Raw genomic sequence first — 18830 nt, 5'->3', positions numbered from 1 at the left:
AAGGTCTTCCTTTCTTCTCTCCCTGGACTAGGTGGGAGGCAGGACAGATTCTGCACCATCAGGGTGGCCCTTGGGGAACCCTGGAGGGAGACTCCATAGGTGAATGCCCCATCCTGTCCCCAGCTCTGGGAGGAGGTGGCTGCCTCTGCAGCCCCACACCTTCACTCCCGCCCCCAGGGCACTAACCCCAGCCCCCACCCACTCTCCCTCCTCTCTCCCCTCAGAAGGAAGGCTTAGCCCAGGCCCACAGGAAAAACCACAATTTGCTTCTGACATAACACATTGACGGATTTCTGGCTGCTGTGCCCCCTTTGTGTACTCAGAGCTGTTGTGGGCATATAAGGGCTGCCCCCAGGCCCAAGAGGGTGGAGGAACCGGCAAGAGGCTGGGAACCTCCACCCACCCCTCGTGGAGCTGCAGGTGTGGGTAAGGCAGCCTGTGGCGGCCCCAGCCTTATTCTGATCCCTAACTATTGACCCTGCGACCATCCTGCTGTCCCATCTGAATAATGGGCACAGAAAGAATGTACTGAAGAGGGCACTAGGGCTACCTGGAGGGTGATGGGAGAAAAAGCCCATTTTACAGATGGGAAATTGGGGCTCAGGCAGGGGCAAAGGCAGGGATGGGTTGGGCTGAGGACAGAATGGTCCTACGAACAAGGCTTAAGGGGTGCCCATTTTTCTTTAGGCCATAGAAACCAACTGGTTTCCCATTGTGGGAATGTTTCCTTCTGTTAGGGACCCTTCCATAAGGTTACAGGGAGCTCTCTGGGACAAGTTTTGGAGAAAGAAGACAGACACTGCTGAGATTCTATAGTGCATATGGCACCCACAGGTACCTTTGTGCAAGTGAGGAAAAGTGCCCCTCAGGGCAGACACATCCTGTGTCAAACCAAATGGTTGGCTACTGAAGCGCAGCTGGATTTCCACCCACTCTGGCCCCCTCAGCAAGCATCCATCCAGCACACAATCATGCATGGAGGCCCCAGACACAGTCCCTGACGTCGTGGAGTTTACAGAGATGGCAAGCAAGGACACAAACACATAATATATTTTGTAAATTGTCATAGCCCCTTAAAATAAATATTCTGAGTGATGTTTAGCAGCTAACAAACTTCTTTAGATAAAGGAAAAGAGGGAGGCCTTTTCAAGCTGGTGACATTTATTCAGAACCTGAGATGAGGAGTCAGTTGTGCAAAGAACCAGGGAAAGACTCTTCCTCATGGAAAGAACAGCATGTGCAAAGGACCTGAGGTGGAAAGGGACTTGGCATGTTTAAGCCCAAGGAGGTCGAAAAGGCAGGCAGGGATCTAGTGGGTAATGGCAAGAAGCTTGGGTTCTATCCCAAGGGCAGTGGGGAGCAGGATTTATGTAGAGGTTACATGAGGGGTTAGATGGGTATGTGAGCTGTGTTGGCAGTCACTCCATAGAGATAAGTCCCATCCTATGAAACTAGTAAGTTAGCAATGTTCTCACCTTCCATCTCCTTCCTTCCAACATGGAAAGATAGTGGGAGAGGAAATGGGACATGTTAAATAGTGGGTCTCCAGTCAGCCACACCTTCTAAAACGGCCTCAGGAGCCAATGGGAAAGCAGAGTCAGGAAGCGAAACTCCTATCCTGCTGTCCCAGAAAGGAAGGCTCCTCTGTCACTCTCCTTCAGATACCTAGCAGGTCCAGGTTCAGAGGGGATCCAGAGGACTAGGACTTTTAAGTCAGGCACGTGAGCCACTGCTGTCCTGGGAGTGAGGTTGGACAGAGCCGGGCCAGGCAGGCGGGCGGGCCTCAGGCTGGTGATGGGGCACAGGGGTCAGGTGGAGTCTTGGGCATGAGGAATGCCTCGGGGTTCCTGCTTCTGCCCCTGACAGGTGTGCCGTCCGATGACTTTGGGCATGTGGTCCTTGCTTCTCCTCTGGGGGCTGGCGACCCCATGCCAGGGGCTGCTTGAGAAGGTGGGCACGCTCGCCCGGATCGACAAGGATGAGCTTGGCAAAGGTGAGCCTGAGGTGGGCAGTCTGTGAGGGGTCCAGCTGCAGTGTAGACATCCGCGTTGATATGCCTAGGGTGACTGCTTTAAGGAAGCGCTGGAAACAAGCTGCGGTTCTCATCTACTCAGAGAGCTCCAGGGCTAAAGGTTTGCTTGCTGGCTCCCATGGGTGATCAGTTCACCTCTTCCTGAGAGGTGGACTGGGTGAGGTGGACTTCAGCCCTGTGGGGGCTGTGTCTGCCTCAGGGATGGGGTTGAGTGGGAGGGAGGAGGTGAAGAGGATGGTGCTGGCTGAGCCAGAGTCTTTGCCCCTGTTTCCGGGAGGGAGGACTCAACTAGGCATTGGGTGCTCTAGGGCCCAATGGCTCAGGGTGACAGTCTCAGGGGCAAAGCAGGGCAGTGGTGAACAGGAAATGCTCCAGAAAATTGGCCCGGCCTGCCCCAGCCTCCCCAAAGAGGACCCTTCTGTCTTGCCTTTCTCATAATCCGCAGAGTCAGGCCAGGGGTGCCCAGAAAGAGCAGAGGTCACCTCCCCCATCTTGGTCAAGAGCTGGTGGCTATGCACTCCCTTCTTTGCTTCTGCCCTTTCTTTTGGTGCCATAGGGTGGCCCAGAACCAAGGAGCTCTCCATACTTTTGGCCCCAAACCTGATTTGCTGAGTGACTTTGGGCAAGTATCTGCCTTTCTCTGGGCCCTACTTCCTCTTCTATAAAATGAACTTTCCTCCCTTAACTCTTCCGGCAGCCATCCAGAACTCGCTGGTTGGGGGGCCCATTCTGCAGAACGTGCTGGGAACAGTCACATCTGTAAACCAGGGCCTCCTGGGCTCTGGGGGACTACTCGGAGGAGGCGGCCTGCTGGGCTATGGAGGGGTTTTTGACGTTGTGGAAGAGCTTTCTGGGTGAGTTCTCATAGGGCGGCCTCTCAACTGCCCACCTACTCTGAGCACTACAAGAAGGCTAGTCTTTTCTTTGCTCCAGGGAAGTGAGAAGAGATTGGCTGTCTTCAGTTTGTTGACAGGCAGTGGGGGTGATGTGAGAAGCCCAGGGCCTGAATCAGAAAATAATGAGCCTGCTGTGTATCAGGAAACACAGGGATGGCAGCATGTTCCTATAGTTGAGGTTCCAGTTATGGGGTTGACTCCAGTTACTCACTGTGTGAGCTAGGGTAAGTTGCTTAGTCTCTCTGGGCTGATCCAGGTATCTGCCTGGCTGCCTCTTATCTCCTTTGGGTGTCTACTCCAAAGAACTGTGCTCTGACCAGCCCCTCTTTGTCCTCTCCCCTGCTTTCATGTTCTTCAGAAGATGTCTCATTCCCTTGCACCCCATATGTTTTACTGGTTTGTTTCTTGCCTCCCCTGCTAGGTTATAAACCCTATAGGGGTAGGACTTTGATTTGGTTTGTTTATTGCCATGTCCCCAATATCATTAATAGTGTTTGATACATAATGGGTGTTCAAAAAATTTTTTTGAATGAATGAATGAAATTACATAATAGCTAATATTTATAACTTAATCACCACCTAGTCAGGATTTTCTGTGTAACTAAGCACTGTGCTAGACACTGTAAATTAATTATTCCAAGGAATCCAGAGGTAAGACTATTATCAATGGCATTTAACAGGTGAGATTGAGGCCCCCGGCAATGAAGGGACCTGCCTTCCAGAGTGTGGGTGGGGGTGTGTGGGCATTAATCACAGGCCTTACTGCCTGCCCCAGGTGGGTGGGAACAATTCCATGCTTGATGGTGAATCAGGGGAAGGTCAATCTGGATAGCCAGGATGCAGAATGGAAGGAAAGTCAAGGGAAAGGTATTCCAGACAGAGGGAACAGCCTGGAAAAAGGCCCAGAGGATAAAGAAAGCAATGAGCTGTTGGGAGCTGTATTTGAGAACTCAGCTGAGTTGCATGTGCATGAGTCTGGGGGGTGGGAGTGGGGAGACAATGATCCAGGTCAGAGACTGAACCAGGACGGAGGCCATGGGGGTGGGGTGGGGAGAACACTTTAATTCACTGAGCCTCCAATGAGGATATTACCTTTATTGAACTCATGTACCATTTGCAACATTTGAGGTGGGTACCAATATCCGCCCGCTTTACAGATGAAGAAACTGAGGCCCAGTGAGGTGAAGTAACTGGGCCCACAGTTGGCTTTATGGGTTACAAATGGGATGTGGGACATAGCCCAGAGAGGCTCCAGGCACTACCTGGTCTGAGATGGCCCAGGTACTAAGAGACTGACACTGGGGTGGAGGGGTCTGGGAGTGAGTGGCCCTCCCTTTGATGCCCATCCCAGCCTGAAGATTGAGGAACTCACACTGCCGAAGGTGTCACTGAAGCTGCTGCCTGGGTTTGGGGTGCAGCTGAGCCTGCACACCAAGGTGGGCCTGCATGGCTCTGGGTGAGTGTGTCCCTGGGAACCTCTACCTGACTGCTCCCTACCCCAGTCCACTGCTCCCAGAGTCTACCTGGACTCTGTTGCCTCCTCACCCCCATCTCACTGACCCCCCCCATTTCCTCCCACTATACTTCCTCTCCATACTGGATCCCGCCCCAATACCCTCCCCAGGGACTTCCATGTTTGTCTGTCTGTCTGTCTCTCTCCCTAGACATCCCTCCCCCATTGCCCAGGGCTCACTGGACGGGGTGGGGGAAGACAAGGCAGGAACATGCAAAATGGGGCAGGGGGGCAGCGAGTGACAGGAAGGCATGGGGACCAGCCCACTCGCGGGGGCGCGCCCCCCCATCCGCCCCAGCCCCGCCCCTCAGGGCCCAGGAGCCGGGGAGGGGGGATGGGGTGGGGAGGGGGGCCTGGCCGCCTGGCCACGCCCCCAGCGTCGGGTCTGGGTCTCGCAGCCCCCTGGGGGGCCTCCTGCAGCTGGCTGCGGAGGTGAACGTGTCTTCACGGGTGGCGCTGGGCGTGAGCTCGCGGGGCACGCCCATCCTCGTCCTCAAGCGCTGCAGCACGCTCCTGGGCCACATCAGCCTGCTCTCGGGGTGAGTCCCGTGGTGTGTGTGTGTGTGTGTGTGTGTGTGTGTGTGTGTGTGTGCGCGCGCGCTTGCTTGCTTGCTTGCTTCCATCTCGGGCACGCGCCCTGGGGCGTCTCCTGGGAGGGGCCAGCTGGGCGGAGCCTGACTTCACCCAGCGGCGGTGGGTCCCGCCTGTTCTACCCGCGACTGAGACCCACCAGGGACAGGGACTCGGGCCCAGCGCATAGCTGCCAGCCCCCGCTCCTGGGCGCCCCCCTTCTCTGCCCCTGCCACCGCCTGCCCCCTCAGCTGTCCCCTCTCCCAGAGCACACCCTGGCCGCCTCAGTTCCCCAACTCCGCACATCAGAGACCCAGCTCTGCCCCTGAGGAACCCTGGCCTCTGTCTGGGCTCCATTGCCACTATCTATAATGAGGACCTAAATTTGATGGTCCCGAAGGCTCTGGCACTTTTACATCCATCTCTTTCCCCAGCTGTTCAGGACACAGTGGCCCTCCCTACACTTGTGTTGAACCATCACTCCAGTGGGACAGCTGAGGCCCAAAGAGGGCAAGAGACTAGACTTGCCAAGATCACACACAGGTTGTGGCAAGGATGGAGATGGGCTGCTCTCTGGACCCATACCCAGGGCTTTTCCCCAGGGCTCTGCACCCACCCCCCGGGGCACCTGCCCCTCCTCTGCCTTACACTTTGCATCTCCCCATTGGTTTCTACACTCCAGGCCAAACCCCACACCCCCAGCCCATCTTTGTGGGGTAGCTCTGAGCAGTGAGGGGTCATCACACAGCTCTGGTAGCTCGCAGAAATAGGGCAAACCAAGGTTGCTCCTGTCTCCAGAAGGGCTTTCCAGGGTTTCCAGGTGGGGGTCTTTGGACTCCTTTTTTTTTTTTTAAGATTTTTATTTATTTATTCATGAGAGACACACACACACGCACAGAAAGAGAGAGAGAGAGAATGAGAGAGAGAGAGAGAGGCAGAGATACAGGCAGAGGGAGAAGCAGGCTCCATGCAGGAGCCCGATGCGGGACTCTATCCCAGGTCTCCAGGATCAGGCCTTGGGCTGAAGGCGGCGCTAAATCCCTGAGCCACCCCGGCTGCCCGCTGCCCGTTTTTGGACTCCTTAAATCCAGGTGGCTCCATCCTGCTCCTTTGGGCTAGATGGGGCTTTGGAGAGAGTAGAGACCAGATGGTGTTAGTGTCCTGTGGTTCTGTGCTTGCCATCCCTCCTCCCCAGACTCCCCTAGTCTCCAAACAGGCCTGAGCCCACCTACATTCACTTCTCATCCTCAAGCCTCCTTCTTCTTGATCCAGCAAATATTCATTCATTCACTCAACAGATGTTTATTGAACTCCCACTCTAAGCCAGGCACTGTTCTGTGTACCAGTCCCGTGGAATCCTGGCAGCAACAATTCTTTTTTTTTAAAATTTATATTCAATTAACATACAGTGTGTTATTAGTTTCAGTGGTAGACATCAGTGACTCATCAGTTGCATACAACACCCAGTGCTCATTATATCACATGCCCTCCTTAATGCCCATCACCCAGTTACCCCACCCTCTAGCAACCTTCAGTTTGTTTCCTAGAGTTAAGTGTGTCTCATGGTTTGTTTCCCTCTCTGATTTCATTTTATTTTATTTTCCCCTCCCTTCCCCTATGATCCTGTCTTGTTTCTTAAATTCCACAATGAGTGAAATCATATAACTGTCTTTCTCTGATTGACTTATTCCTTCTAATTCCATCCACGTCGAGCAACAATTCTTTAAGGTGGGCATTGGACAGATGGGGAAATTGGGGTCATCCCCCGGTTTCCACAGCAAGGCAGAGCCAAGATTTAAACCCCGGGTATCCAGAGCCTGAGTCAACCCCACCCCCTCCTCCAGGAGAGGAGACGGGAGATAGCCAGAGCCCCCTGTGACTGCTCTGCCCGTCACCCCAGTTGGCCACCCTGCATGGTGGCCACGCCTTCACACTTCACTCTCTGCACAGGCTGCTGCCCGCTCCACTCTTCGGGGTCGTGGAGCAGACACTCTTCAAGGTGCTGCCAGGACTGGTGAGTGTGTGGGTCACAGGCCAGGCACGCCCGCCCCTCCCTTCCCTTCCGTCTCTCCTTCCTCAGCTTTGAGTAAATCTGGGCGCCAGGTAGGCTTAGGCTGTTCTTCCCTTGCACGCCCACTAGGTAATCCCATCCTGGCCTGCCCACCAGCCTCTGGGGTGCCGCCAGCCAGTCTGTAGGCCTGGCACCATCCATCCCCAGTCTTCCGGATCCTGAGTCCCCGGCTCCCAAATCCAAGTCCCTCTCTTGCCCCCTGCTCTGTCTTTGCCTACTGTATGATTAGTAACTTGATACTTTTCTTTAGCTTTGAATTAAAATAGAGTCACTCAGTTTTAAACTGAATGAACGCTGAGCTCTGGGCTTGGCAAACATGTCCAGGAAACCGCCTGCATATGTATTAATGCATCGTGAGTCAAACACGTTGTGATTAGGCTGCTCCAGGATGCCGGTGCATGGCCTGCTGGAGGAGTCCTGGGTTCCTCCAGGGAACATGAAGCACACCTGAGAAAAGCTGGTCTGTCCAAAGCCCCATTTCATGGAGGCCAGTGAGGGGATGATCTTGCCGCCAGCAAAGGGCAGCCAGGCCTCCTGCCCCCCAGTCCTGGCAGGACCTCCATTGTGAGTCCTTGTGAAGAATACCCGAGGGAGCCCGTGGTTGGCAAAACTGCTGTGAGCTTGAAGCCGATTGGAAATGAAGCTCTGGGGGAGAAGGGAGGCTCGCAGCAGCAGCAAGGAGGCCAACCCAGGCCATCTCCGGCGGATTTCAACAAGGGGGAGTGGGTGCACTTAAATCACAGCCCCTAACCAGGGTCCCCAGGACAACTGACTCAAGGCAGGATTTGTGTGACTCAAAGAGGTTTTAAAATCAGGGTTAGTTACTAGCATTTAGATTGGAGGTTTCTCATAACAATCCAATTTCTGGCTCCCCTGGTGCAGTCAGCCACCACAGCTGCATCCCTCGTTCCTGCAGGTTACACGCGGGTAAGGGAGGAGTTGGGTGTTCCTCCCGCCCGGCAGAGCCCCTCTGGTCTCCTCTTATTTATGTGACACAGCTGACCCCAGAAGCCCTGGGGTTGGGGGCCCTGAGTGTAAATGAAAAGGCAGTCCTCTCTTGTCTCTTTGAGAACGGCTATGACCTTGGAGACGTCACCTTTCTTCCATCCCAGCTGTAGAATGAAGCAGCTGAGGGTCTGAAGATTTGGACAGCGTCCCCTCTGGGCTTCCTGCTTCCGTGGACTCATATTCTGTGACTCCCAGACCTGGGATTCTGGAAGCCAGACCACGTGTCCTCATAGCCCAGGGGTTTTCAGTGAATGTGCGATGGTGTAGTGTATACAGTGGACGTGGCCCAGGCCTGACTCTCTGGGTGGAAGAGGGGGTTGCCCCTTTCTGTGTCTGAATTCTAGGTTGCCCAGTGCCCACCTGGATAGCAGGAGGGGCCTGAGACCTTGGAGGGGGCAGCTGCCCTTTGTCTCCCTAGGGGAGAGCTGTGTCCCTACACCCCTCTGGCCTTTGAAATGTGCCTCCCCCATTCCCTGCACATCCTTTGAGGTTTTCTCAGGGGTCCACATAACTGGCCCTCTGCACCATCCACTCTGCTCTCTGACACCAAGTTCCAGCCCCTCCTCTGCCTCCCACCTGTGTGTCCTCCAATCCAGCTGCACACTCTGACTTGCTTTGGTCCCCAGGACCACAGAGCAAATGATTTAGAGAAAATGCGGCTGTCCCCTGTGACCAGCTGGGGCCACTTCTATTTCCCTGTAACACCTGTCTCCTCTGGATACAGCTGTGCCCCATGGTGGACAGTGTGCTGGGCGTGGTAAACGAGCTCCTGGGGACCGCGCTGAGTAAGCTGGGGCCCTGCCCCCCTTCCTTGACCCTTGCCCCTCCCTCCCGTTACCCCAGTGGTGGTGGGGGGAGGGTACCAAGGGAAGAGGAAGGTGCAGAATCCTAGGGCCTTCTTTTCCTCCTCAGACTGAGGAGGCCGCCACATGGAGGAGGTCTAATGGTGGGTTTCTGGGCTGAGGCCGGTTCCGCGGGGCCTGGAGGCTTGGAGCCAGCCAGGTCTCCCCCTGTGAGGGGCTACGGGCCACTTGTCCAGCACTGGCAGGGTGTCCGGCACTGTCAGAAGCATGAGATATTATCTGGACAGACTAGATGACTGAGGCCCAGAGCTTAAGTCAGGAACCCAAAGACCCCCCCCCCCCCAGTGGCCTCCAATCTCTCTGAGCCTATAAAGACATGGATGCCTTTGAAAAATAGATAAAGATATAATCAAGATAAGGATAGAAAACTTAGGGGCACGTATGTCTCTATATGTGGTGTTATGTGAGAGAGGCAGGGCAGTGTCGTGGTTAGTGAAATCAGCTCTGGAAAACAAAAACCTTGGCTTTGTCCTTCTGTGGCTTGTGTGACCCTGGGCTGGTGGCTTCCTCTGTCTGAGCCTCAGTTTCTTCATCTATAAAATGCAACGACTATAGTGCCCAAGAGAATACTTAGTGGAATGCTAGGCATTGGATAAATAGAAGGTGGGCTTGTTATTACTGGGGGCTGGACTCATGGGGTCTTTCTCCCTCCTCCCTGTGCAGGCCTGGTGCCCCTGGGGGCTCTTGGGTCCGTGGAATTTACTCTGGCCACACTGCCTCTTATCTCTAACCAGTACATAGAGTTGGACATTAACGTGAGTGCCCACCAAGGCTCTGCCCACAGCTGGGGGTGGGGCGGGGTGCTGGCAGCAGCTGGGTACGGGATGCTGGGTCAAAGCAAGGTGGATGAGCCAGGCTGTCTCCTCTCCTACAGCCCATTGTGAAAAACATAGCTGGTGACGTCATCGACTTTCCCAAGCCGCCCAAGCCACCCAATCCCCCCAAACCCATCAAAGTGCCCCCCAAGGAAGACCACACATCCCAGGTGGTTGTGCCTCTGTACCTCTTCAACACTGTCTTTGGGCTCCTGCAGACTAACGGTGCCCTTGATATAGACATCACCCCCGAGCTGGTAAGTGTGGCACGCTGCCCCACTGTGGCTTGACAGTGCTAGTGATGAGCTAGTCACATCATCACTGGTCAGCCTTGACTAGCCGTCTTCTCTAACTAGAGAGGGTTGGACAAGTTTATAGCATAGATATGCCCACTCTTGTCCTTGTGGGAGATATGCCTAATTGATAATGGCCTTCTCCTTGGCTAAATCCGAATGGGACCTCTGAATCCTTCTCTCTATGGCTCTCCAGGAAGTTACTTTCAAGTAGCCAAAATTGGCATATGAAATGTAGCTAGTTTTCCATCCCCATACCATATGAATCCTTCTGGAGTCAGAGTCCAATTTTATACTGAAGTATGAATGGTTAACATGTCCACTGCTTTCTCAAGAGCAGATTTGAGTTGGAGAGAAGAAAACAAGGGTTGGACTATACCTAAAGTTGCTTAGATATTTGTTCTAAAGCTTCTGGGACCTCTCTCCTTCCTTTCTGCCCCTTCTCATACCCTTACCGATGCCTGGAAGCCCCCCCCCCCCCCTCCAGGAGCCTCACCCAGAGACATTTTCCTTAGACTCATCCTTTCCAAAGGCAGTGAGTCTGAGCCACCTGGGGCCTCTGCCTGCACTCAGGCCTAAGGCAGCAAGGGTTGATCACTCATTTCCTGATAGTGGGGTCCAGAGAGCACTATGAAGGCCCATGGGAGGTAGAAATAGGGCCATGGGCTGGGAGGCAATGTCTTATAGCTGGAGGAAGGAGATAGGGAAGGCCAGGCAGAGACTATGAGTGAAAGAATGAGTGTGTCTGAGCAGCCTGTGGGTATGTATGTGTGTGTGTGTCAGGAGAAAGGGATCTCAGTGAGCATGTCCTGGTTCAGTACACCCCCATGGGGTGATAACTGTGTGTTGGGTGAGTGTCTGGGAATCCTCTGACCAGGAGAGAATGTGTGTTTGTATGCGTATCCTGTGCGAAAAGTGACATAGGATATCCCACTGAAAAGTGGACATGTGTAGCGCAGAGACCTCAAACATCGGAGCTGGGGGGCCTGGGTCATTATCGATGAAAGTGGGCCTGATAGGACTGTAGTGAACCAGAGAGCCTGTGCCCCATTTCTCTGGCACCTGCCACTTAGCTTCCCCAAGGGGATGGGGTACAGGCCCAGTGTGACCAGGTTTTCCAAATTTTTAGCTAGAGCCTGGCAAATTTATATGAAATTTCCTGATTCATAAATACTGGAAGCAAATTCATAGCTTTTGAAAATACTATTTGGGTAAAGAGCAGAAATGGCTGGGATCAGATCCCTGGGCCTTCAGATTGTAAGTTCTGGCAGAGTAGTTTAAGAGTTCTCGAGTCAGCCTTCCCAGGTCAAATCCTGAGGCACAACTCACCAGCTTATGCCCTTGGGCAGGAACATCAGGTCTCCCAACTGTACAATGGGAGTCATCATAGCACCCACCTTTCTGAGCTAATGTAATGCTGAAATGAGCAAAGGCACACAAAACTCTTAGCACATGCCTGGCAAGTGGTAAACACTCATCATTGGCCCAGAGAAGGAACATGAGTGTCTGTAGGGATGTGTGTGTGTGTGTGTGTGTGTGTGTGTGTGTGTGTGTGTGATTGGCAGGGGTGGGGGGCTGTGGGCAAAACTACTTTGTGTATGCTGAAGAATTCCTGTCCTGTCTCTGTGTTCACCCCACACCCCATTTGGTCTGGGGTCCAGGTTCCCAGCAATGTGCCATTGACAACTACCGACCTGGCGTCTTTAGTCCCTGAGGTGAGTGAGTGACCCTCTCCTGGGATTTGATCATTGTCCCTCTTTCCTGATAAACGTGAGTGAACTCCAGAATCTTCCTCAGTACAGCTCTCCAGACAGTTGCAATCGAATATTGAGTCCAAATTCACACTAAAGTTTAAATGACTAACACTTAAACTTTCCTGACAACAGATTTTTCTTGGAGAGGAAAGGATCAGAGTTTAACGGCCCACAAGTCAGCTGGGCATTTGTCCTGTGGCTGTTCTTCCCCTCCTTCCACCTGCCTGACTTCATCTTGGTCTCGAACTTCTCTGCCCCCAGGAAGAAGATTCTGGGTGCTTGTCTTGAGGAGGGAAGGGAATTGAGAGGATTCAGGGAAGTTTGACTAGTGGGCATAAATCAATATGTGACTCCAGGGCCTGGCTTCAACTTTCCTGACTGTTCAGCAGGGGCTGGACCAGCTAGTTTCCAGCTATGGGAATCTGAATTTATACTGAAGTTGAAATGACTACTACAAGGTCCATATGTAATAGCAGATTCTGATAGAGGTTGGAATGAGGCCCAGAAGGTCTGGATTTCTACTGGGGAAGATGGAGGGGACAGCTGACTTTGGGGGCACAAAAGGCAAACTTTGAGGATGGTGATTCGCATCAGCCTTAGTGGGCATGGTTGGGGCCTCTGCTTCTTGGAGTCCTTGGCCAAAGGGCATAGGAGTCTTAGGCAAAGGAGGAGATGGGGCTAGCTAGACATGCAGAGGAACCTCCCAAGAGCAGGAGTTGTAAGATGCAGAGGGACTTGCAGGAGGCAGAGGTGGCAAGAGCGGGGACCATGCCTGCAGCGAGCCGGGCCATGTCCCTCCAGCGTGGGGAGACTGGACCTATCTCTAAAGGCAGAAGCCTTTGTTCTTGTAGTGTCAGAGCCCATGGCTCTGCTCTGAGTCTAGTTCTGTGGCTTCAGAATCTGTGGACACGTAAGGATGGCACCTGGTGATTCCCTGTCGTTATGACCCTGCAACTTTGGGAGTCAGGGCTGGATTGGTCCCTAGGTTCCAATGTTCAAATGATTCTAAACCTCTGTGATTCTGTGGTTTCCAGCACTTCTACAGTTCTATGATGACATGATTGTGAAACTTGGAATCTTCTGATTGTGTGATTCATTCATTCAGTCAGCACTATTCACTGAGTACCTACTATGTCCCAGGCCCTGTACTAGGTGCTGGGAATGCAGAAGGAGCTAAAAATGAAAAGCAGGCCAAAGCCTCTGGGCTTCAGGAGCTGCCATCGTGGTAGGGGTGACAGACATTGAACAAACAAATAAGTAGAATATACACAGTGTCAGAAGGTGGAAGAGGATGGGGTGGAGAAGGCAGATTAGGAAGGGAGGGTCGTACTTTTCAACAAGGTGCTTTGCAAAGGCCTCACTGAGGATGTGACATTTGAACAGTAGGCTGAAGGAGCAGAGGGTGGGGAGCATGCAAGTATCTGGGGAAGACATCTCCAGCCAGCTGCAGAAACAGGAAGTGGAAAGGCCCTGAGGTGGGAGTGTGCCTAGGAGGTTGGAGGAACAGCAAAGTGGCCAGTGAGTCTGGAGAGAATGAGGGGCCAGTGGTACAGGGAAGATGAAGAGGAGGCCAGAGGATGGGTCACATGGGCCTATGGGTCTTGCAGGGGATTTTGCCTGTGAGTGAGACAGGAGCCTGATTCAGTTGTTTCATGGGTTGACATCTCCCAAGTTGAATGTCTGGGGTGGGGAGGGGAAGGGGCCATAAACAGGATGGTCTGGTTCAGGTAACCTTAGCACCTAGCATGGTGCCTGGTGCCCATTAGGTGCTCAGTGGGTGTTTGTTGACTGACTGATTCTATTATTGGAGCATTGGAGCTGCCATCATGCCCAGGCCGTGCCCCTGCTTCTCTCCAGGCCCTGGGAAATTTGCCCCCAGGCCAGCAGCTCCTGCTCTCGATGCGGGTGAAAGAAGCACCCTCAGTCACACTCCAGAACAAGAAGGCCACCATCTCTATCCCAGCTAACATCCATGTGCTGTCCTACCACCCTAAAGGGACCCATGAAGCCCTCTTTGAACTGAATGCGGTGAGTGGCCGAGGTAATGGGAGCCTGGCACTGGGGTTCTGAGCGGGGCTGCCCTGTCCAGGGCGCTGGAGGTGCCTTCCCCTGATTTCTGGGTGGGAGTCTGGGCAGTGTGGCATGACACAGGAAGTCCCCTTCCCCCATTGTCATCATCTGAGCTGAGGCCCAGGTGCCCACTTAGACTCCTGCCCGCTCTGTCATCACACATCTGTCCCAGCCCAAGTCCTCTCTGCTCTGCTTTCCTCAGATCTCAGGAATGACACCCCCTCCCCCCTGCCCAGATATCACCCCAATGACTCCCCCGACCCCCTGCTCAGATATCTCTCTAATGACCCTCCAGCTTGCTCCCGGCCTCCACCTCTGCTGGTTTTCCCAAACACATAGCTGGTCGGAGGCAGATCCCTTCTCTGCTTGCTCTATGCTCTGGCCCCGCAGGATCAAGCATCCTTGCCTGGTATTCAGTGCCCTCCACCCTCTGCTTTCCCTCTCCTTCTCCCCAAGCCTCAGCTACTCAGGGGGACCAAGTCCTGCCTCCTCGCCTTCACTGGGCAGGGCCCACCACCTGCACCTGCAGTGCTGTCTCCCCTCCCCCCCTTGGCTAACTCTTCATCTTTCAGGATTCTGCTCAGGCGTCACCTCACTGGGGACGCCTTTCCTCGCCCCCCTGTATGCTGGATTGAGGGTTTCTCCAAGCTCCCAGCACCCCAGAAGTTCCTCTCATACAACATTCCAAGGTGCCCTTGGTACTCTGCTTCTGTTGGCTAAAGTGGACCTGTCTGCAAGCTCCACCCGCCAGGTCATGGCTAGTCTCTGCTTTTCTCCGTGCAGGTTTTGACTTTGAATGCCCAGCTGGCTCCCTCGGCTACCAAGCTGCACCTCTCACTGTCACTGGAACGGTAACGTGGGTGGGGTCCCGGGCCTTGTCCTTATGAACAAGAATTAGGGACAGACTAGAACCACCACCCATTCACTGAGCGTCAGTTAAGTTGCCCCTGTTCTACCAGCCACCTCTTTGCCTCCAGGACCTGCCAGAGAGGGGTCTGTATTAGCCCATTTAACAGATGAGACAACCGGGGCTCCACGAAGCAGGATCCAGAGCAGGCTTCTTCCACTGCCCGTGCTCGAAACCTGGCCTGGGAGATAAACCTGTTGCTGGGACACAGAGTCCAAACGTCTGAGTTATCAGCCCCAGAGACTAGCCACGGAGATAACTGTAAAATGCTTTATCATTCCTGTGGACTAGTTATTTCTCTAATCTCTCCAACCCCTGTGGTAAACTAAGCCCCATGATAAGCATAAACCCCAAGATGGTGATGTCGATGACAATCCTTCCTGACCCATGCAAAGCTCAGGCTCGCACAGTGGGTTGTCCCTGGAAGCAGGTCTGTGGTCTGGGCCTCCACTCTGCAGGCCCAGTGATGTCACCATGGCCTGAGGCCTGGAGACCCGCCTGTCCCTCCCCTAGATGTGGGGGCTTTCGCAGGGGTCTCTGGGATCCGCCTGTCCTGAGCCGTAGGCACCCAGTGCTCACCTGACCCCATACTAGTGTCCCCCCGCAGGCCCATCAGGTTGCCGCTCCTCCCTGCAAGGCCGCATTGCCACCCCATTTCTAACCTTGCCCCTGCCTGGGTTTGCTTCCCTTTCCTGGTGGCAGTTCACGCCTTAGCCCTTCAGGAAGTAGAGGTGTGTCTCCAGGCTCTGGCCCTGGCCCTGTACCTGGGTTGCAGATGGATGCTTGAGTGCGTGCCTGCTGGATGCAGAGAACCCTGTATCTAGTGCTTAGTCTATGGGGGTGCCACCTCTTAGGGAGGTTCAACCATTTGCCCAGGGCCAAACAACTGGGAGTGAGACCTAGGTTCCAGGGCCATAGTGTCAGAGGTAGCAGTCATCTCAGAAGAAGGTTAGATCCCTACAGGTCCATACAGGTGGAAAAACTGAGTGCCCTGAGTTGAGGCTGAAAAGAGGCAGAGTTGGGGCTGTAACCCTGTTTCCTGATCCTGGAGAGCTAGGGGCGGGGCGTGCTGGGAGTGGGGTGGGCAGAGCAGTGCTCAGCAGGTGGTGTGGAGGGGGCTGGGGCCCCTCAATCTCTCTCTTCTCTCCACCAGGCTCAGTGTCAAGCTGGCCTCCTCCTTTGCCCACGCCTTTGATGTAAGTTCCTGGGAGGGTGTGCAGCTGGCCAGTGGTGGGGGTCTTCAAGTGGGGGGTGGCAAGAGGCAGGGTGAGTCACGGGCTGACCTCAGTGTGGGCTCTGCCCCAAGAAGCCAGAGTGGGCAAACCTCATAGCAAGTGTGCGTGTGTGTGTATGTGTGTGTAGTCACCATCTTAGGAAAGTGAATTTCATGATCTTCCAAAGTCTTGGAACCTCACAAAGTTGTAAGCCTTTAGAATTTCACAAGGGCTCAAAATTCTGGAACCTCACACAGGTAATAACATTCCTGAACTCATAAAGTTCTAACATTTCGGAGCTCCACAGAGCCCTTGATATCCTGCTTCTCAGAATTCTGAGTCTGGAGCACCACAAGGTCTCTAGATTCTAGAACATTCTAAGGGTCCCTGAATGGAGAGGAATCAAAGTTCTACTGGAGCTGCGCATGTTTTCTGCTCTTTCTCAGACACTGCACCTTTCTCTAGGAAGGCAACTCTTCCAAGTTCATGGGGCCTGCATGAAGCTGTCCTAAATCAGAGTCCCCTTTGGGATCATTGATGAACAGCCACCCCAGGGGGCCCTGTGCCCACCAGGAACTGTGTCCTCAGGCTTGGCTGGGGGAGGCTCAGCAGCTGGACCTCTGGATTCCCTGCTGCTCCCCGTGAAGCCACACCTCCCAGCCTTCCCCGTGCTCTGTTGCAGGCATCCCGTTTAGAAGAATGGCTCAGTCAAGTAATCCGGGTGGCATACGTGCCGAAGCTCAATGGTACGGATGGACTTTGCTACCTTCTTGGAAACAGGGAGTGCCCGAACTCAGGACTGTCCAGTGTTCTGATAGAGACACTGAGGCTAGAGAGGGGTTGATATCCATTTCTAAGACGTAGAAACTGAAGCACTGGTGTTTCCATTCAAACCACATTGGTTAGCATCTCCATCACTCCAGACCCTGGGCTCCAAAAGCTGTCTGACCAGTGTCCTTGTCCTCACGCTCACAATCCAGAGGGAGATAGTCATATAAACAAATGATTAGAATATAGATGACTCAGAGTGTGCAAAGAACTGACAGGACCTCACACTGACAGAACCTGAGGGGGAGCCACTGATGACAGTACAGAAAAGGACCATTTTTGTTTGGGTTTAGTAGGATGAGTAGGAGTCTGCCAATAAGGGAAACTGAGTCCTCAAGAAGAGAAATGGCTGGCTGACTCACGGAAACTGGTCCCAGCCCCCATATACCTTTGTTCTCAACCATTTCCTTCTCACAGTGAACCTGGATGTTGGAATTCCCCTGCCGAAGGTTCTCAACGTCAATTTTGCCAATGCAGCCCTGGAGATCATCGAGGTGAGCTTCCCACACAGGTATAGCCTAGATAAGCCTTAGGATCACCCTAAGGGGAATGCCCTGCCTCCTCTGTCCCTGCATCGTTCCCTAAGTTGCTCAGGGCATTATAAGTTGCTTCACCTGGGAATGGCAAACAGACCACATGGGCTAGAACCCCTTCCTCATTCTCCCAGGGCAGACATTGCCAGTCGATCACCTCGTCCTGTCCTGTTGAATTGCAGGCACATGTCTGACCTATAAGATGGGATCTCTGATTCACTCACAGAGTCACAGCTCCCCTGGCCCAGGGATAGCAAATCCAGGTCCCGTCTCTCCTTTATCCTGCGCCTGCGACAGGCATGGCTCATGGATCGTGACGCTTTTTCTTACTGAATATCAACACGGTCCCATGATCCTTTTCTGTTGGGTACCATTTTGAGTCTTAGGCTGGCTCCGGGAGGTGGGCAGAGCAGGGACCTATGTTTCTCAGAGGACGCTCAGGGATGAAGGAGGTCAGATTTCTGGCCCAAGGCCACACAGTAAATTAGCATGAGAAGTGGCACTTGAACTTGGTCTCCTGACTCAGGTTGGGAAGTCAGTGACCCCTCCCACACTGGGTGTCATTCATTCATCAGCCACTCACTTGTTCCTTCATTCAGTTAACGAGTGCCTGCTGGGTTCCAGGTTCGTGCTAACCCCAGGGCATGGGGCCAGGGGGTGGCAGGAGGATTAGAGACGGCAGCAGGAGTGGAGGGTACCATGGACAGGCTAACGGAGAACCGTTGCTCCTTTGCAGAATGCCATCGTGCTCACCGTGGCATCCTGAAGCTGAGCATGGCCACCTGCCCTCCCTGTCGAGGACCAGAGTCTGTGCACCTGCCCACCTGTCTCAGTCTCCCTCCCAGCCTCTAGCCTGTGTTGGTGACAGTATTAGTGTCCCTTATCCACCCAGGACCACCCAGGCGCTCTGCCCCCAGTCTGGGGTGGGGACTGCTGGCCACAGGACTCTGCTGCGGAGAGTGCTTTGGTCTCAGTGGAGAGTTCTGAGCTTTCAATAAAGCACTCCTCTATCTCAGCACCTCCCGCCTGGTTTGTTCCTCAGGCACACAGGGGCCTCTGTTTCTGGGACCCTTGCCAGCTCCAGGCCAGGCCTCCTGGAGGGTGACGGACGTGAGGCTTGGTCATTATAACTTTGCCTCCCAAACTTACCTGGTTGGCCTGGGAAGCCTCTGTGTCTTGTCCTATCTTCCTTCACCTCTGCCTTGGGCTCCTCGTGTCTCCCTCCCCTTCACTCTCTCAATTTTTCTTTCTTTCTTTCTTTCTTTCTTTCTTTCTTTCTTTCTTTCTTTCTTTCTTTCTTTCTTTTTTTCTTCTTTATTCTTTCTTTCTTTCTCTTTCTCTTTCTTTCTTTCTTTCTTTCTCCTTTCTTTCTAAATTTTATTTATTTATTTGAGAGATAGAACAGAGATAGCAAGAGAGAGTGCAAGAGGGGAGGAGAGGGAGAAGCAAGCAAGGTGATCCTG

The 18830-nt window shown here is 53.6% G+C and overlaps 1 protein-coding gene across 1 annotated transcript; it reads left to right on the top strand.

Moving 5' to 3' along the window:
* The first annotated feature begins 395 nt into the window (after positions 1-395).
* Positions 396-18382, top strand: BPIFB3 (BPI fold containing family B member 3). The gene is made up of 16 exons (XM_072735191.1): positions 396-426; positions 1867-1993; positions 2730-2886; positions 4280-4384; positions 4840-4980; positions 6962-7025; positions 8815-8875; positions 9617-9708; positions 9828-10025; positions 11723-11776; positions 13673-13843; positions 14669-14736; positions 15946-15988; positions 16689-16752; positions 17252-17328; positions 18104-18382. Exons 2-16 carry the CDS (start codon positions 1879-1881, stop codon positions 18131-18133), a joined length of 1440 nt encoding a protein of 479 aa, XP_072591292.1. The 5' UTR covers positions 396-426; positions 1867-1878; the 3' UTR covers positions 18134-18382.
* Positions 18383-18830: the final 448 nt, after the last annotated feature.

The sequence above is a fragment of the Vulpes vulpes genome, chromosome 14, assembly GCF_048418805.1.
Source record: "Vulpes vulpes isolate BD-2025 chromosome 14, VulVul3, whole genome shotgun sequence".
NCBI classification, from domain to species: Eukaryota; Metazoa; Chordata; class Mammalia; order Carnivora; family Canidae; genus Vulpes; species Vulpes vulpes.
This window is presented reverse-complemented; position numbering and strand designations above follow the sequence as displayed.